The following is a 19,115-nucleotide window of genomic DNA, read 5'->3' as shown; positions in this document are numbered from 1 at the left end:
TTTTTTTTTTTTTTTTTTTTAAGATTTTATTTACTTATTTGACAGAGTGAGCTCACAAGTAGACAGAGAGAGGCAGAGAGGGGGGGCGGAGCAGGCTTCCTGCTGAGCAGAGAGCCTGATGTGGGGCTCGATCCCAGGACTCTGGGATCATGACCTGAGCTGAAAGCAGAGGCTTTAACCAATTGAACCACCCAGGCACCCCTTTGCAAAAGCTTTTAATCTTGATTAAGTCCCAAGAGTTCATTTTTGGCCTTGCTTCCCTTGCCTCTGGTGATGTTTCTAGGAAGAAGTTGCTGTGGTTGAGGTCAAAGAGGTTGCTGCCTGTGATTTTGATGGATTCCTGTCTCACATTGAAGTCTTTCATCCATTTTGAGTCTATTTTTGTGTGTGGTGTAAGAAAATGGTCCAGTTTGATTTTTCTGCATGTGGCTGTCCCAATTTTCCCAACACTGTTTGTTGAAGAGACTGTCTTTTTTCCATTGAACATTCTTTCCTGCTTTGTCAAAGATTAGTTGACCATAGAGCTAAGGGTCTATTTCTGGGCTCTTTATTCTGTTCCATTGATCTGTGTGTCTGTTTTTATGCCAGCACCATACTGTCTTGATGATTACAGCTTTGTAATAGAGCTTGAAGTCTGGAATTGCGGTGCCAACAACTTTGGCTTTCTTTTTTAACATTCCTCTGGCTTTTGGGGGTTATTTTCTGTTTCCATATAAATTTTAGGATTATTTGTTCCATTTCTTTGAAAAGAATGGATGGCATTTTGATAGAGATTGCATTAAATGTATAGATTGCTTTAGGTAGCATAGCCATTTTCACAGTATTTGTTCTTCCAATCCATGAGCATCGAACATTTTTCCATTTCTTTGTGTCTTCCTCAATTTCTTTCATGAGTACTTTATAGTTTTCTGAGTATAGATTCTTTGCCTCTTTGGTTAGGATTTATTCCTAGGTATCTTATGGATATGGGTGTAATTGTAAATGGCATTGACTCCTTAATTTCTCTTTTTACTGTCTTGTTGTTGGTGTATAGAAATGCAACTGATTTCTGTGCACTGATTTTACATCCTGATGCTTTACTGAATTCCTGTATGAGTTCAAGCAGTTTTGGAGTGGAGTCTTTTGGGTTTTCCACATAAAGTATCATATCATCCGCAGAGTGAGAGTTTGACTTCTTTGCCGATTCAGATGCCTTTAATTTCTTTTTGTTGTCTGATTGCTGAGGGTAGGACTTCTAGTACTATGTTGAATAGCAGTGGTGATAGTGGATCCCTGCTATGTTCCTGATCTTAGTGGAAAAGCTCTCATATTTTCCCCATTCAGAATGATAGTCACTATGGGTTTTTCATAGATGGATTTGATGTATTGAGGTATATATCCTCTATTCCTACACTTTGAAGAGTTTTGATCAAGAAAGATGCTGTACTTTGTCAAATGCTTTCTCAGCATCTATTGAGAGTATCATATAGTTCTTGTTCTTTCTTCTATTAATGAATTGAATCACATTGATTTGCAGATGTTGAACAAATCTTGTAGCCCAGGAATAAATCCCACTTGGTTGTGGTTCATAATCCTTTTAATGCACTGTTGGATCCCATTGACTAGTATTTTGATGAAAATTTTTGCATCCATGTTCATCAGGGATATTGGTCTGTAATTCTTTTTTTTTTTTTTTTGATGGGGTCTTTGCCTGGTTGATGATGATCATCTTTTTTGATGATGATCTTTTTTGATTATCTTTTTTGGTGGGGTTTTATTTGGTTTGGGGATCAAGGTAATGCTGGCCTCATAAAATGAGTTTCCCTTCCATTTCTATTTTTTAGAACAGTTTCAGGAGAATAGGTATTAATTTTTCTAAAAATGTTTGGTAGAATTTCCCTGGGAAGCTGTCTGGCTCTGGGCTTTTATTTGTTTGGAGATTTTTGATGACTGCTTCAATGTCCTTACTTGTTATAGGTCTGTTTAGGTTTTCTAATTCTTCCTGGTTCCATTTTGGTAGCTTATAATCTCTAGGAATGCAACCCTTTATTCCAGATTGTCTAATCTGCTGGTGTATGGTTTCTCATAATATGTTCTTATACTTGTTTGTATTTCCTTGTTGTTGGTTGTGATCTCTCCTCTTTCATTCATGATTTTATTAATTTGGGTCCTTTCTATTTTCTTTTTGATAAATTGGGCCAGGGGTTTATCAATCTTATTAATTCTTTCACAGAACCAACTCCTAGTTCTGTTGCTCTGTTCTACTGTTCCTTTGGTTTCTAGTTCATTGATTTCTGCTCTGATGTTTATTATTTCTCTTCTCCTGCTGGGTTTAGGCTTTCTTTGCTGTTCTTTCTCCAGCTCCTTTAGGTGTAGGGTTAGGATGTATACTTGAGACCTTTTCTGTTTCTTGACAAAGGCTTGTATTGCTATATACTTTCCTCTCAGGACTGCCTTTGCTGTGTCCCACATATTTTTAAAAATTAATTAATTAAAATTAATTTTTTAATAAACATATAATGTACTTTTATCCCCAGGGGTACAGGTCTGTGAATTGCCAAGTTTACACACTTCACAGTACTCACCATAGCACATACCCTCCCCAATGTCCATAACCCCACCCCCCTCCCCCAACCCTCCTCCCCCCAGCAATCCTCAGTTTGTTTTGTGAGATTAAGAGTCACATATGGTTTGTCTACCTCCCAATCCCATCTTGTTTCATTTATTCTTCTCCTACCCCTTAACCGCCCATGTTGCATCTCCACTTCGTCATATCAGGGAGATGATATGATAGTTGTCTTTCTCCAATTGACTTATTTCGCTAAGCATGATACCCTCTAGTTCCATCCACATCGTCGCAAATGGCAAGATTTCATTTCTTTTGATGGCTGCATAGTATTCCACTGTGTATATATATACCTCTTCTTTATCCATTCATCTGTTGATGGACATCTAGGTTCTTTCCAGTAGACATTGCTGCTATAAACATTCGGGTGCACATGCCCCTTCAGATCACTACATTTGTATCTTTAGGGTAAATACCCAGTAGAGCAATTGCTGGGTCATAGGGTAGTTCTATTTTCAACATTTTGAGGAACCTCCAAGCTGTTTTCCGGAGTGGCTGCACCAGCTTGCATTCCCACCAGCAGTGTAGGAGGGTTCCCCTTTCTCCGCATCCTCGCCAGCATCTGTCATTTCCTGACTTGTTAATTTTAGCCATTCTGACTGGTGTGAGGTGATATCTCATTGTGGTTTTGATTTGTATTTCCCGGATGCCAAGTAATGTGGAGCACTTTTTCATGTGTCTGTTTGCTATCAGGATGTCTTCTTTGCAGAAATGTCTGTTCATGTTTCTACCCATTTCTTGATTGGATTATTTGTTCTTTGGGTGTTGAGTTTGCTAAGTTCTTCATAGATTTTGGACACTAGCCCTTTATCTGATATGTCGTTTGCAAATATCTTCTCCCATTCTGTCAGTTGTCTTTTGGTTTTATTCACTGTTTCCTTTGCTGTGCAAAAGCTTTTGATCTTGATGAAATCCCAATAGTTCAATTTTGTCCTTGCTTACCTTGCCTTTGGCGATGTTCCTAGGAAGATGTTGCTGTGGCTGAGGTCGAAGAGGTTGCCGCCTGTGTTTTCATCAAGGATTTTGATGGATTCCTTTCTCACATTGAGGTCCTTCATCTATTTTGAGTCTATTTTCGTGTGTGGTGTAAGGAAATGGCCCAATTTCATTTTTCTGCATGTGGCTGTCCAATTTTCCCAGCACCTTTTATTGAAGAGGCTGTCTTTTTTCCATTGGACATTCTTTCCTGCTTTGTCGAAGATTAGTTGACCATAGAGTTGAGAGTCTATAACTGGGCTCTCTGTTCTGTTCCATTGATATGTGTCTGTTTTTGTGCCAGTGCCATGCTGTCTTGTTGATGACAGCTTTGTAATAGAGCTTGAAGTCCGGAATTGTGATGCCACCAACTTTCGCTTTCTTTTTCTATATTCCTTTGGCTATTCGAGGTCTTTTCTGGTTCCATATAAATTTTAGGATTATTTGTTCCATTCTTTGAAAAAAAAGGATGGTATTTTGATAGGAATTGCATTAAATGTGTAGATTGCTTTAGGTAGCATAGACATTTTCACAATATTTATTCTTCCAATCCAGGAGCATGGAACATTTTTCCATTTCTTTGTGTCTTCCTCAATTTCTTTCATGAGTACTTTATAGTTTTCTGAGTATAGATTCTTTGCTTCTTTGGTTACGTTTATTCTTAGGTATCATATAGTTTGGGGTGTAATTGTAAATGGGATTGACTCCTTAATTTCTCTTTTTTCTGTCTTGTTGTTGGTGTAGAGAAATGCAACTGATTTCTGTGCATTGATTTTATATCCTGCCACTTTACTGAATTCCTGTACAAGTTCTAGCAGTTTTGGAGTGGAGTCTTTTGGGTTTTCCACATATAGTATCATATCATCTGTGAAGAGTGATAGTTTGACTTCTTCTTTGCCAATTTGGATGCCTTTAATTTCTTTTTGTTGTCTGATTGCTGAGGCTAGGACTTCTAGTGCTATGTTGAATAGCATTGGTGATCATGGACATCCCTGCCGTGTTCCTGACCTTAGTGGAGAAGCTTTCAGTTTTTCTTTATTGAGAATGATATTTGTGGTGGGTTTTTCATAGATGGCTTTGATGATATTGAGGTATGTGCCCTCTATCCCTACACTTTGAAGAGTTTCGATCAGGAAGGGATGCTGTACTTTTTCAAATGCTTTTTCAGCATCTATTGAGAGTATCATATGGTTCTTGTTCTTTCTTTTATTAATGTGTTGTGTCACATTGATTGATTTGCGGTTGTTGAACCAACCTTGCAGCCCTGGAATAAATCCCACTTGTTTGTGTTGAATAATCCTTTTAATGTACTGTTGAATCCTATTGGCTAGTATTTTGGTGAGAATTTTCGCATCTGTGTTCATCAAGGATATTGGTCTGTAGGTCTCTTTTTTGATGGGATCTTTGTCTGGTTTTGGGATCAAGGTGATGTTGGCCTCATAAAATGAGTTTGGAAGTTTTCCTTACATTTCTATTTTTTGGAACAGTTTCAGGAGAATAGGAATTAGTTCTTCTTTAAATGTTTGTTAGAATTCCCCTGGGAAGCTGTCTGGCCCTGGGTTTTGTTTGGAGATTTTTGATGACTGTTTCAATCTCCTTACTGGTTATGGGTCTGTTCAGGTTTTCTATTTCTTCCTAGTTCAGTTGTGGTAGTTTATATGTCTCTAGGAATGCATCCATTTCTTCCAGATTGTCAAATTTGTTGGCATAGAGTTGCTCATGGTATGTTCTTATAATTGTCCATATTTCTTTGGTGTTAGTTGTGAAATCTCCTCTTTCATTCATGATTTTATTTATTTGGGTCCTTTCTCTTTTCTTTTTGATAAGTCGGGCCAGGGGTTTATCAATCTTATTAATTCTTTCAAAGAACCAGCTCCTAGTTTCGTCGATTTGCTCTACTTTTTTTTTGTTTCTATTTCATTGATTTCTGCTCTAATTTTTATGATTTCTCTTCTTCTGCTGGGTTTAGGGTTTCTTTCTTGTTCTTTCTCCAGCTCCTTTAGGTGTAGGGTTAGGTTGTGTACTTGAGACCTTTCTTGTTTCTTGAGAAAGGCTTGTAGCACTATATATTTTCCTCTCAGGACTGCCTTTGTTGTGTCCCACAGATTTTGAACCGTTGTGTTTTCATTATCATTTGTTTCCATGAATTTTTTCAATTCTTCTTTAATTTCCTGGTTGATCCATTCATTTGTTTAGAAGAATGCTATTTAGTCTCCATGTATTTGGGTTCTTTCCAAATTTCCTCTTGTGATTGAGTTCTAGCTCCAGAGCAATGTGGTCTGAAAATATGCATGGAATGATCCCAGTCTTTTAATACCGGTTGAGACCTGATTTGGGACTGAGGATGTGATCTATTCTGGAGAGTGTTCCATGTGCACTAGAGAAGAATGTGTATTCCGTTGCTTTGGGGTGGAATGTTCTGAATGTATCTGTGATGTCCACCTGGTCCACTGTGTCATTTAAGGCCATTATTTTCTTGTTGATCTTTTGCTTGGTGATCTGTCCATTTCAGTGAGGGGGCTATTAAAGTCCTCTACTATTATTGTATTATTGTTGATGTGTTTCTTTGATTTTGTTATTAATTGGTTTATATAGTTTGCTGTTCCCACATTAGGGGCATAGATATTTAAAATTGTTAGATCTTCTTGTTGGACAGACCCTTTGAGTATAATTTGGTGTCCTTCCTCATCTTTTATTGTAGTGTTTGGTTTAAAATCTATTTGATATAAGGATTGCCACCCCTGCTTTCTTCTGATGTCCATTAGCATGGTAAATTGTTTTCCATCCCATCACTTTAAATCTGGAGGTGTCTTCAGGTCTAAAATGAATTTCTTGTAGGTAACATATAGATGGGTTTTGTTTTTTTATCCATTCTGATACCCTGTGTCTTTTGATTGGGGCATTTAGCCCATTAACATTCAGGATAACTATTGAGAGATATAAATTTAGTGCCATTGTATTGCCTGTAAGGTGACCGTTACTTTATATTGTCTTGTTCCTTTCTGATCTACTACTTTTAGGCTCTCTCTTTGCTTAGAGGACCCCTTTCAATATTTCCTGTAGAGCTGGTTTGGTGTTTGCAAATTCTTTCAGTTTTTGTTTGTCCTGGAAGCTTTTTATCTCTCCTTCTATTTTCAATGATAGCCTAGTTGGATATAGTATTCTTGGCTGCATGTTTTTCTCGTTTAGTGCTCTGAAAATATCATGCCAGCTATTTCTGGCCTGCCAGGTCTCTGTGGATAAGTCTGCTGCCAGTCTAATATTTTTACCATTGTGTGTTACAGACTTCTTTTCCCAGGCTGCTTTTGGGATTCTCTCTTTGTCACTAAGACTTGTAAATTTTACTATTAGGTGACGGGGTGTGGACCTATTCTTACTGATTTTTAGGGGCGTTCTCTGCACCTCCTGGATTTGGATACTTGTTCCCTTTGCCATATTAGAGAAATTATCTCCAATAAACCTGCTCTCCTCTCTCTTTCTTCTTCTTCTGGAATCCCCGTTATTCTAATGTTGTTTCGTCTTATGGTGTCACTTATCTCTCGAATTCTCCCCTTGTGGTCCAGTAGCTGTTTGTCCCTCTTTCGCTCAGCTTCTTTATTTCTGTCATTTGGTCTTCTATATCGCTAATTCTTTCTTCTGCCTCATTTATCCTAGCAGTGAGAGCCTCCATTTTTTTAATTGCACGTCATTAATAGCTTTTTTAATTTCAACTTGGTTAGATTTTAGTTCTTTTATTTCTCCAGAGAGGGCTTTTATATCTCCCGAGAGGGTTTCTCTAATATCTTCCATGCCTTTTTTGAGCCCAGCTAGAACCTTGAGAATCATCATTCTGAACTCTAGATCTGACATATTACCAATGTCTGTATTGATTAGGTCCCTACCATTTGGTACTGCCTCTTGTTCTTTTTTTTGTGGTGAATTTTCCGCCTTGTCATTTTGTCCAGATAAGAGTATATGAAGGGGGGCGCCTGGCTGGCTCAGTGGGTTAAGCCGCTGCCTTCGGCTCAGGTCATGATCTCAGGGTCCTGGGATCGAGTCCCACATCGGGCTCTCTGCTCAGCAGGGAGCCTGCTTCCTCCTCTCTCTCTGCCTGCCTCTCTGCCTACTTGTGATCTCTGTCTGTCAAATAAATAAATAAAATCTTAAAAAAAAAAATTAAAAAAAAAAAAGAGTATATGAAGGAGCAAGTAAAATACTAAAAGGGTGGCAACAACCCCAGGGAAATATGCTTTAACCAAATCAGAAGAGACCCCAAATTGTGGGGGGGAAAAGGGGGATAAAAAGAGGTTAAAAAAAAAAAGAAACAATTTTTAAAAAGAAAACAAATAAAGAAAAAATATAAAAAAGAAAGAAAAAATATATATTAGATAACCTAGTTAAAAAACGTTAAAAGAGAAAAAGGTAAAAGTTTAAAAAATTTAGCAGCAGCAGAATTTTTTGAATTTCCAATTCAAAACATTGAAAAAAAAATTAAATTAACTGCAAGACTAAAGAATCATGGGGAGAAAGCCATGAGATCCATGCTTTGCTTTCTCCTCCTCTGGAATTCTGCTGCTCTCCTTGGTATTGAACCTGCACTCCTTGGTAGGTGAACTTGGTCCTGGCTGGATTTCTTGTTGATCTTCTGGGGAGGGGTCTGTTGTAGTGATTCTCAGGTGTCTTTGCCCCAGGCGGAATTGCACCGCCCTTACCAGGGGCTGGTTTGAGTAATCTGCTCGGGTTTGCTTTTGGGAGCTTTTGTTCCCTGAATGGTTTCCTTAGAGTTCCGGAGGATGGGAATGAAAATGGTGGCCTCCCAGTCTCCGGCCCAGAGAAGCTGAGGGCTCGGGGCTTTCCTCAGTGTGCCCTCAGAGAATAGCGCCCAATCACTCCCGTCTCCCTGGCCTCCGGCCATGCTCTGAACTCACCGAGCCTGCGACCGGTTCAAGGTAACCCCGAGCCGAGAGCTCACTCCTTAGGTCTGTCTCTGTAGCCAGCTTCTCCATTCTAATACCTGCAAGCTCTGTGACACTCAGACACCCCCAATCCTTCTGTGACCCTGAGGGACCTAGGGCCACACTGACGCCTCATGGGCTTCACCCTGGTTTAGCCTCTGGAGTGATGTCCCTCAGCAGAACAGACTTTTAAAAGTCCTGATTTAGTGCTCCATTGCTCTGCCGCTTGCCGGGAGCCAGCCCCTCCCCCCGTGGTCTATCTTCCCGTCACTTTGGATTCACTTCTCTGCCAGTCCTACCTTTTAGAAAGTGGTTGTTTTTCTGTTTCTAGAATTGCTGTTCTTCTTCTCTTCGATCTCCCGTTGGATTTATAGGTGTTTTCAATGTTTAGATAACTATCTAGCTGATCTCCTGCTACCTGATGTAGTCTCAGCCTGCTACTTCTCCGCCATCTTGACTCCTCCCCTCTGTCCCACAGATTTTGAACCATTGTGTTTTCATTATCATTTGTTTCCTTGAATTTTTTCAATTCTTCTTTAATTTCCTGGTTGACCCATTCATTCTTAAGTAGGATGCTCTTTAACCTCCATGTATTTGAGGTCTTTCCAACTTTCCTCTTGTGGTTGAGTTCTAGCTTCAGAGCACTGTGGTCTGAAAATAAGCAGGGAATGATCCCAGTATTTTGGTACTGATTGAGACCTGATTTGTGACCCAGGATGTGATCTCTTCTGGGGAATGTTCCATGAGCATTAGAGAACAATGTTTATTCTGTTGCTTTGGAGTGGAATGTTCCCAATGTATCTGTGATGTCCACCTGGTCCACTATGTCATTTAAGGCCATTATTTTCTTGTTGATCTTTTGCTTGGTGATCTGTCCATTTCAGTGAGGGGGGTATTAAAGTCCCCTACTATTATTGTATTATTGTTGATGTGTTTCTTTGAATTTGTTATTAATTGTTTTATATAGTTGGCTGTTCCCACGTTAGGGACATAGATATTTAAAATTGTTAGATCTTCTTGTTGGACAGACCCTTTGAATATGATCTAGTGTCCTTCCTCATCTCTTATTATAGTCTTTGGCTTCAGATCTAATTTGTCTAATATAAGGATTGCCATTCCAGCTTTCTTTTGACGCCCATTAGCATGGTAAATTGTTTTCCACCCCCTCACTCTAAATCTGAGTTGTCTTCAGGTCTAAAATAAGTTTCTTGTAGACAGCATATTGATGGGTTTTGGTTTTTTACCCATTCTGATCCCCCGTGTCTATTGATAGGTGCATTTAGCCCATTTACATTCAGGGTAACTATTGAAAGATATGAATTAATGCCCTTATATTGCCTGTAAGGTGACTATTAACTGTGTATTGTCTCTGTTTTTTTCTGGTCTACTACTTTTAGGTTCTCTCTTTACTTAGAGGACTACTTTCAGTATTTCCTCTAGTGCTGGTTTAATGTTTGCAAATTCTTTTAATTTTTGTTTGTCCTGGAAGCTTTTTCTCTCTCCTTCTATTTTCAGTGAGAGCCTAGCTGATTCTTGTCTCCATATTTTTCTTGTTTAGTACTCTGAATATGTCATGCAAGTCCTTTCTGGCCTGCCAGGTCTCTGTGGATAGGTCTGCTGCCAGTATAATATTTCTGCTATTGTATGTTATAGATGTATTGTTTGGAGCTGCTTTCAGGATTTTCTCTTTGTCTTTGAGACTTGTAAGTTTTCCAGTAGATGATGGGGTGTGGACCTATTTTTATTAATTTGGGGGGAGGTTCTCTGTGCCTCTTGGATTTTGATGCTTGTTCCCTTCACCAAATTAAGGAAATTCTCTGCTATTATTTGCTCCAATGTAGCTTCTGCCTCTCTCTCTTCTTCTTCTTCTTCTGGGATCCCAATTATTCTATTTTATATATAGTGACCATCAACTTCATATAGACTGCTATATGCAAAAGATATTAAATATAAACCTAATGGGAATAAGAAAGCAAAAGCAAGTGATAGATATGCAAAAAAAGAAAAAGAAAAGCATCCAAGTACCTCACTAAAGAAAGCCAACTTAAGGTGAGAGAAAATCCACAAAAACAAACACACAATAAATAACAAAATGGTAATAAATACATAACTATAAAATATCATGTTAAATGTAAATGGACTAAATGCTCCAGAAGCAAAAGACATAGGTTGATGCGGTGGATTAAAAAAAAAAATCTGTAAGCTTCCTACAAGAGACTTACAACCTAAAGACACATGCATATTGTATATGAGGAGATGGAAAAACAGTTATTATGCAAATGAATGTGAAGAGAAAGCTGAGGTAGCAATACTTATATCAGAAAAAATTGACTTTAAAGCAAAGACTGTAACAAGAGACAAAGAAGGACACTCTATAATAATTAAGGGAAGAGTACATTCGGAACACTGAAAAAAAATAGAATTTAAAAAAATGGGGACAATACAACAAGAATACAGAACAGTTGTAAAAATTTATGGACCCAACATGGGAAAATCCAAATACATAAACCAGTTAATAGCAACTATAAAGGAACTAATCTCTAGTGATACAGAAATTTAGGGGACTTTAACACCCTACTTAACATCACTGGACAGGTCATCTAAACAGAAAATTAACAAGGAAACAGTGGCTTTGCATGACACACTGGATCTGATGGATTTCATAGATATAGAACATTCCATCCTAAAACAGTAGAATATACATTCATTTCAAGTGCATATGGAACATTCTGCAGAAAAGATCAGCGATTAAGTCACAAAACAAGTCACAACAATTTAAAAAAAATTTATACCATGTATCTTTTCTGACCACAGAGCTATGAAACTAGAAATCAACCACAAGAAAAGAGCTCGAAAGAACACAAATACATGGGAGTTAAATAATATGCTAATAAATAATGAATGGGTTAACCGAGAAATCAGAAATACATGGAGACAAATGAAATAAAAACACAGTAATCCAAAATCTTTTGAGATGCAACAAAAGTGGTTCTAAGAAGTTTATATCAATACAAATCTACCTCAAGAAGCAAGAAAAATCTCATCAATCTAACCATACACCTAAAGGAGCTAGAAAAGAACAAAATTCAAAACCAGAAGAGGGAGAAAATAATAAAGATTGGAGCAGGAATAGATGATACAGAAACTAAAATAGAATAGATCAATGAAGCCAGGAGCTGGTTCTTTGAAAAGATTGACAAAACTGATAAACCTCTAGCCAGACTCATTTTAAAAAAGAAAGAGGGGACTCAAATCAGAAATTATAGAGAATATCCCACACACAGTAATACAAACGGTTGTAAGAGAATATATAAAGAAATTATATGCCAAAAAACTGAACAACCTAGAAGAAATGGATAAATTCCTAGAAACATATAACCTACCACAACCAAAGCAGTGAAAAATAGAAAATTTGAACAAACTGATTATAGCAATGAAATTGAATCAGTAATAATCAAAAAACAAGTAACAAAAACAACTCCCAACAAACAGAAGTCCAGGACCAGATAGACAGCTATACAGGTGAATTCTACCAAACATTTTTTTAAAAGATTTTATTTATTTATTTGACAGACAGATCACAGTAGGCAGGGAGAGAGAAGGAAGCAGGCTCCCCATTGAGCAGAGAGCCCTATGTGGGACTTGATCCCAGGATCCTGAGATCATGACCTGAGCCGAAGGCAGAGGCTTTAAGCCACTGAGCCACACAGGTGCCCCTACCAAACATTTTTTTAAAGATTTTGTTTTATTTGAGTGACAGAGATAGCAACATAAAGCACAAGTGGGCTTGATCATAGGACTCTGGGATCATGACCTGAGCCAAAGGCAGATGCTTAACCAACTGAGCCACCTAGGGACCCCAACAATACATTTAAAAAAGAAAATCATTCAGTACAAACAAGTGGGATTTATTTCTGGGCTGCAAGGAGTGGTTCAAAATTCACAAATCCATCAGTATGATACATCACCTCAGTAAGAGGATAAGAACCATGTGATCCTACCTATCAAGAGATGCAGAAAAAGCATTTGACAAGGTACAACATCCATTCATGATTAAAAACAAAAACAAAAACAAAAAAAACCTCAACAAAGTAGGTTTAGAGGGAATATACCTCAACATAATAAAGACCATATATGGAAACCCCACAGCTAACATCCTTAATGAGGAAAAACTGAGAGCTTTCCCTCTAAGATCAGGAACAAAATAAGGATGTCCACTCTCACCACTTTTATTCAACATAGTATTGGAACTCTTAGCCACAGCAATAGATGGCAAAAAAGAAAGAAAAGAAAAGAAAGTCATTTAAATCAGTAAGGAAGTAGTAAAATCTTATTTTCAGATGACATTACAATATATAAAAAAGCTGAAAGGTTCCACCAAAAAATTGTTAGAACTGATAAATACATTCAGTAAAGTCACAGGATACAAAAATCAATGTACAGAAATATGTTGCATTTCTATATACTAATAATGAAACAGCAGAAAGAGAAATCAAGAAAATAATCCCAATTGCAGTTGCACCCAAAATAATAGGATATCTAGGAATAACCCTAACCAAAGAGACAAGAAACCCATACTCTGAAAACTATATAACACTGATAAAAGAAATTGAAGACAACACAAAGAAATGGAAAGACAGTTCATGCTCATGGATTGGAAGAAAAAAAAATATTGTTAAAATGACTATACTACCCAAAGCAATCTACACATTTAGTGCACTTCCTATCAAGGTACCAACAACATTTTTTCACAGAACTCGAACAATTCTAGAATTTGTATGGAACCACAAAAACTCCCAGTAACCAAAGTAATATTGAAAAGCAAAGCTAGAGGCATCATGATTCTGGGATTAAGGTTATATTACAAAGCTGTGGTAAGCAAAACAGCATGGTACCTGTACAAAAAAGGTACATAGAGCAATAGCACAGGAAAAAAAAAACCCAGAAGTATACCCACAACTATATGGTCAGTTGATCTTTGACAAAGGAGGAAAGAATATGCAATGAGAAAAGGATAGTGTCTTCACTTTCTTCACTAAGGTGTGCTGGGAAATCTGTACAGCAACATGCAAAAGAATGAAACTAGACACTTATGCCATACACAAAAATGAGTCAAAAGTGATTAAGGACCTAAATGTGAGACCTTAAACCATAAAAATCCTAAAAAAAAGGGCACAGGCAGTCATTTCTTCGATTTCAGTTGTAGCAACATCTTTCTAGATATATCTCCTGAGTCAAGGGAAATAAAAGCAAAAATAAAAAGCCTCTGCACTAAAACGGAAACAGTCAACAAAACTAAAAGGCAACTGACAACGGAAGAAGATATTTGCAAATGAAATAACTGATAAAGGGCTAGTATCCAAAACATATAAAGAACTTATACAACTCAATACCCCAAAAATAAACAGTCCAATTTAGAAATTGACAGAAGACATAAACAGACATTTATGCAAAGAAGACACACAGATGGCCAACAGACACACGAAAATATGTTCAACATCACTCATCATCAGGAAAATACAAATCAAAACCACAAGTCACACCAGTCAGAGTGGCTAAAATAAAAAACACATGAAATGGCAAGTATTGGCAAGGATGTGGGGAAAGAAGAACCCTCAAGCGTTGCTGTGGGAATGCAAACTGTTGTAACCACTGTGGAAAACTGTGGAAGTTCCTCAAAAAAAAGTAAAAATAGAACTACCCTATGATTCAGTAATGACTTACTGGGTATTTACCTGAAGAATTTAAAAAAAACACTCATTTTAAAGAATACCTGCACCCGTATGTTTATTGCAGCATTATTTACAATAGGCAAATTATGGAAGTAACCCAGGTGTCCATCTGTAGCTGAATGGATAAAGATACACACAGATAAAGATGTAGATACACACACACACACACACACACACACACACACACACACACACAGAGAGAGAGAGAGAGAGAGAGAGAGAGAATAGAATATTATCCAGCCATAAAAATGAAATATTGCCATTTGCAACAATGTGGATAGGTCTAAAGAGTATAATGCTAAGTGAAGTCAGTCAAAGACAAGTACCATATGATTTCACTCATGGAATTTAAGAAACAGAACAAATGAAGAAGAGTAAAAGAAAGAAACCAATAAACAGACTCTTAACTACAGAGAATAAACAGACAGTTGCCAGAGGGGAGGTAGTTAGGGAGTTGGGTGAAATAGGTGAAGGGGATTGAGAGTACATTTCTCTTCATGACCATTGAGTAGTAGATGGAATTACTGAATCAGTATTGTGTACCTGCAATGTAGATAGCACTATATATTAACTACAATGAAATTGAAATTTTATAAAAATTCTAAGGAATCAACAAACATACCTACTAGAACTGATAAGTGAGCTAAACAGTATCTCAGGATACAAGGTCAATATACAGAAAAATCAGTTTTATGTCTTTATATTAGCAATGAATAACTGGAAACTTAAGAAAATTTTAAATAGCACCATAAATGCAAAATAGGAATAGATTTAAGACAAATGTTGTAAGCTCTCACAGAGAAGATATGGTTGTCACTGAAAGCTACAAAAGTTTACTGAGAGAAGGAACAAATAAATGGACTAGTATGTCACATTCATGAATTAGAAAACCTGATGTCCTAGATATTAGTTGTCATGAAATTGACCAAAAATTCAAGTAAATTGCTGTTAAAATACTTTCTTCCTGCGAAGCTGACAAAAATGAAGTTCAGGTAAGCAGCCATTTCTTCAAGATTGACATTACACCAAGGGCAAAAACAACTGAATTCTGGGCTTACTTTGGGTTCTTACTGTCTTCTAGATCTTGGCCCCACAATTCCTCACCATATTGTAAAATTATAGATGATTTTAAGATGTTTTCTTGGTTTTAATTATTATCCAGTTTTTAATTTGTGTTTGGTAAGATTCTGTTTCCTAGCTCCATTATGAGAAGTAATCTCCATTTATTTTTTCTGTCAGATTAAAATTAGTTTTTGAGCACTTATTATGTGGCAGATATTTCTGAGCACAGCATATGTAGTGGCAAATAAGACACATTTTCCACCCTTAAAAAGTTCCTATTCTAGGGGCGCCTGGGTGGCTCAGTGGGTTAAGCCACTGCCTTTGGCTCAGGTCATGATCTCAGCGTCCTGGGATCGAGCCCCGCATCGGGCTCTCTGCTCCACAGGGAACCTGCTTCCCTTTCTCTCTCTCTCTGCCTGCCTCTCTGCCTACTTGTGATCTCTGTCTGTCAAATAAATAAATAAAATCTTTTAAAAAAAAATTCCTATTCTAATTAAGGAGGTTTTCATTTGTCTGTTCAAATTGATTAGGAAAACAGCGGTTGTGAAATGCATGAACTTTAAGCAGATGTCACTTCCTGCCTTCTGAGGACTTCCATAGTGATCTAAAGTCTCACAAGATAGACTCTTAAACTCAGGGACCATGCTGAATTGGAAGACCATAATAAAAGCTGCACAAAGTTGGGATAGGGAAAACTAAGGGGGGGAAACCTGAGATGGTGTGTGAGGGACTAACATTTTAAGGATGTTAAAATTTCACCACATGACCAGCAAAGATTGGAGAACTGACATTTGAGGAATCTGTGTTTTTGTTGTTTCTATCCCACAGATTCTCAGAGTGTTAGCCACCAAAAGAGAAAACTTGGGAGTCAAGAATCTTCAAATTTATCCATAAATCCTCCTTTCCGAGTTATGGAAATTCCTTGGACTCTAGCATCCCTCTACCCAGCTTTAACCAAGAGCAGAAGGAAACATCCAGGCTCTCACCATCTTTTGGTAGTCCCCAAGAAAAAAGCCAGTGAACCAGAGCAAGTCAGGGAAGTCATCAAACCACTGATGCCTCATGAGGATGCTTTTAGACAGCTGGCATCCCCCAAGAAGTCATTTGAACCCACGTGGGATGATGCCAGAAATTATACTTTCCAAACTGCATTGCCTCCCCTGAAGATGAATAAACCAGCAGTTTCTTCCATAGAGACCTCTCAGTCTGAAATAGAATCTGAAAATATCCCCAAAAGTAAACCCTCCCAAGAATCTTCTCTTACCGTGTTTTCTCCCACAACCAGCATGTTCTCCACTGGGCTGGTTTCAAAGAAGAATTAGCTACACATTGCCTTCCTCTTCCTTTTTGTTTCTGTGCCTAAGAGTGGTAATGGTGGTGACTTGTTAAGAAAGGAGGCAGAAGGGCCATTGAAGCTCTCAGGAGGATCATTCTCATCTAGCACTTTCCATAAAGAATCTCTCAAGAGAATGGGCAAGGGAGTTATTGTTGTTTGAGAACTAGAACTAGCTGTTCTCTGATGTTATAGCGTTTCTCATCCTAACCCTTCATAGTACTCCCCTGCTAAAGGAATGGCTTTCTGCACATCAGTATGGGAATAAAGGCAACCTCTCAGGAACCCAGAAGGTACATGATGTATTATTTGGACCCCTCTGTGATCACTCAGGCTGACAGAGTCTAAGGGATGAGTGCAAAAGTAATGCTATCCTTAGTCAAAGAGTAAAAACTGGCATAGGCTTTGGCAAGAGTTGGAGGAAAGATCATCTTACATGTACATCCTGTGATCTAGTGTGCAGTGAGTTGCTTGCTAATAGCTTGTTGATGGCTGGTTCCCCAACGGGATGATGGGCATAATCCCATGCCCACCCAGTGGCCCTAGACCTGAGCAAAAATCAGAACTTCAGCAAGTATCTAGAGACCTATCAATCTGGAGGATTCAAAAGAAGGAAGGCCTAGAATCTACCAAATGAAAGAAGTGATGCAGTGAGATGAAAGTGGAATATTTTTAAATACTTTATTAATCAAAGCAGGCATAATCTCTAGTGCTTTATCCTCTTGACTGACACTAAGATTAGGATGTTGCCACTGCCCTCAAATAAAAGCCAATCTAGTGGATGAATCAAGATAAACAGAAGTATAATAAATAACTAGCTGTAACTATTTATAAATATATTTAAATCTTCAAGGTAACAGTGGAAGAGCTATCACCAGACATGCTAGACAGTATTAGTCCAAAACAACTTTAATACCAATCTTAGATTCTTTATTTGTGCTTTTAAAAAAACTTGTGGTAAAGGGATGCCTGGGTAGCTCAGTTAGTTAAGCATCTGACTCTTGATTTCAGCTCAGGTCATGATCTCAGGGTCATGGGATCAAATTCCAAACCCAGATCCATGCTTAGCAGGGAGTCTGCTTGAAGTTCTTTCCTTTCCCTCTGTCCCTCCTCTCTCTTTCTTTCATAAATCTTTTTTTTTTTTTTAAAGTAAAAATAAAAAGCTTCTGCCCAGCAAAGGAAACAAGAGAGTGAAAGGGCAACCTACAGAATGGGAGAAAATAGTTGCAACCACATATCTAATGAAGAGTTAATATCCAAAATATAAGGAACTTTTACAATTCCACAGTAAATACAAACATACATATGTACAAACACATATACCTGATTAAAAAGTGGGAATAGGACCTGAATAGGCATTTCTCAAAAGAAGACATGCAAATGGCCAACAGATACATGAAAACATCTCTAATTATCAGGAAAATTGTAATCAAGACCACAAAGAGAAATCACCCCACACCTGTTATACTGTCTATTGTCAAAAAGACAAAAAATAGGGACGCCTGGGTGGCTCAGTTGGTTAAGCCGCTGCCTTCGGCTCAGGTCATGATTCCAAGATCCTGGGATCAGAGTCCCACATTGGGCTCCTTGCTCGGCGGGGAGCCTGTTTCTCTCGTCGCTGCCTCTGCCTGCCTCTCTGCCTGCTTGTGTGTACTCTCTCTCTCTATCTCTGGCAAATAAATAAAATCTTAAAAAAAAAAAAAGACAAAAAATAACATATATTAGTGAGGATGGAAAGAAAAGTAAATTCTTGTATACTGTTCATGGGAATGTAAATTGTTAGAGCCATTATGGAAAACTGTAGAGAGGTGCCTCAAAAAAATAATAAATACAACTACCATATGGTCCAGCAATCCTACTATTGGGTATACACCCAAAGGAAATTAAATCAGTACCATGAAGAGATAGTTGTATTCCCATGTTTATTGCAGCACTGTTCACAATAACCGAGATATGGAAAGAACCTAAATGTTTGTTAATGGATAAAGTGCATGTATGTGTGTGTGTGTGTGTGTGTGTACATACACATATATAAACACACATATACACATGATGGAATTTTTTTTTCAGCTTTCTCTTGGTTTCTATGTGAATGGAATATCTTTTTTAATCCCTTCATGTTCAGTCTGTGTATCCTTGAAGTAAGTCTCTTGTAGGCAGCATATAGGTGGGTCTTGTTTTTTATCCATTCAGTCACAATCTGTCTTTTCATTGGAGAACTTAGTCCATTTACATTTAAAGTAATTATTTACAGGTATAGGCTTATTGCCATTTTGTTAATTGTTTTCTGGCTGTTTTATCATTCTGTTTCTTTTTCTCTTGCTCTCTCCCTTTGTAATTTGAAGATTTTCTGTAGTGGCATACTTAGACTCTTTTCTATTTATTTTTGTATATATTCTGCAGGGCTTTGCTCTGTGTTTATGATAAAGCTTATATAAAACATAATAGTCTACTTTAAGTAGATAACCACTTTA

General features: G+C 37.7%; 1 protein-coding gene across 1 annotated transcript in view; it reads left to right on the top strand.

Moving 5' to 3' along the window:
- Positions 1–16,630, top strand: part of GDPD4 (glycerophosphodiester phosphodiesterase domain containing 4) — a 141,590-nt gene extending 124,960 nt beyond the window's left edge. The window contains exon 16 of the mRNA XM_059399641.1: positions 16,137–16,630. Within this exon, the coding sequence (XP_059255624.1) occupies positions 16,137–16,630 (494 nt within the window). The remainder of the gene's footprint in view (positions 1–16,136) is intronic.
- Positions 16,631–19,115: the final 2,485 nt, after the last annotated feature.

The sequence above is a fragment of the Mustela nigripes genome, chromosome 1 (assembly GCF_022355385.1).
Source record: "Mustela nigripes isolate SB6536 chromosome 1, MUSNIG.SB6536, whole genome shotgun sequence".
Taxonomy (NCBI): Eukaryota; Metazoa; Chordata; class Mammalia; order Carnivora; family Mustelidae; genus Mustela; species Mustela nigripes.
This window is presented reverse-complemented; position numbering and strand designations above follow the sequence as displayed.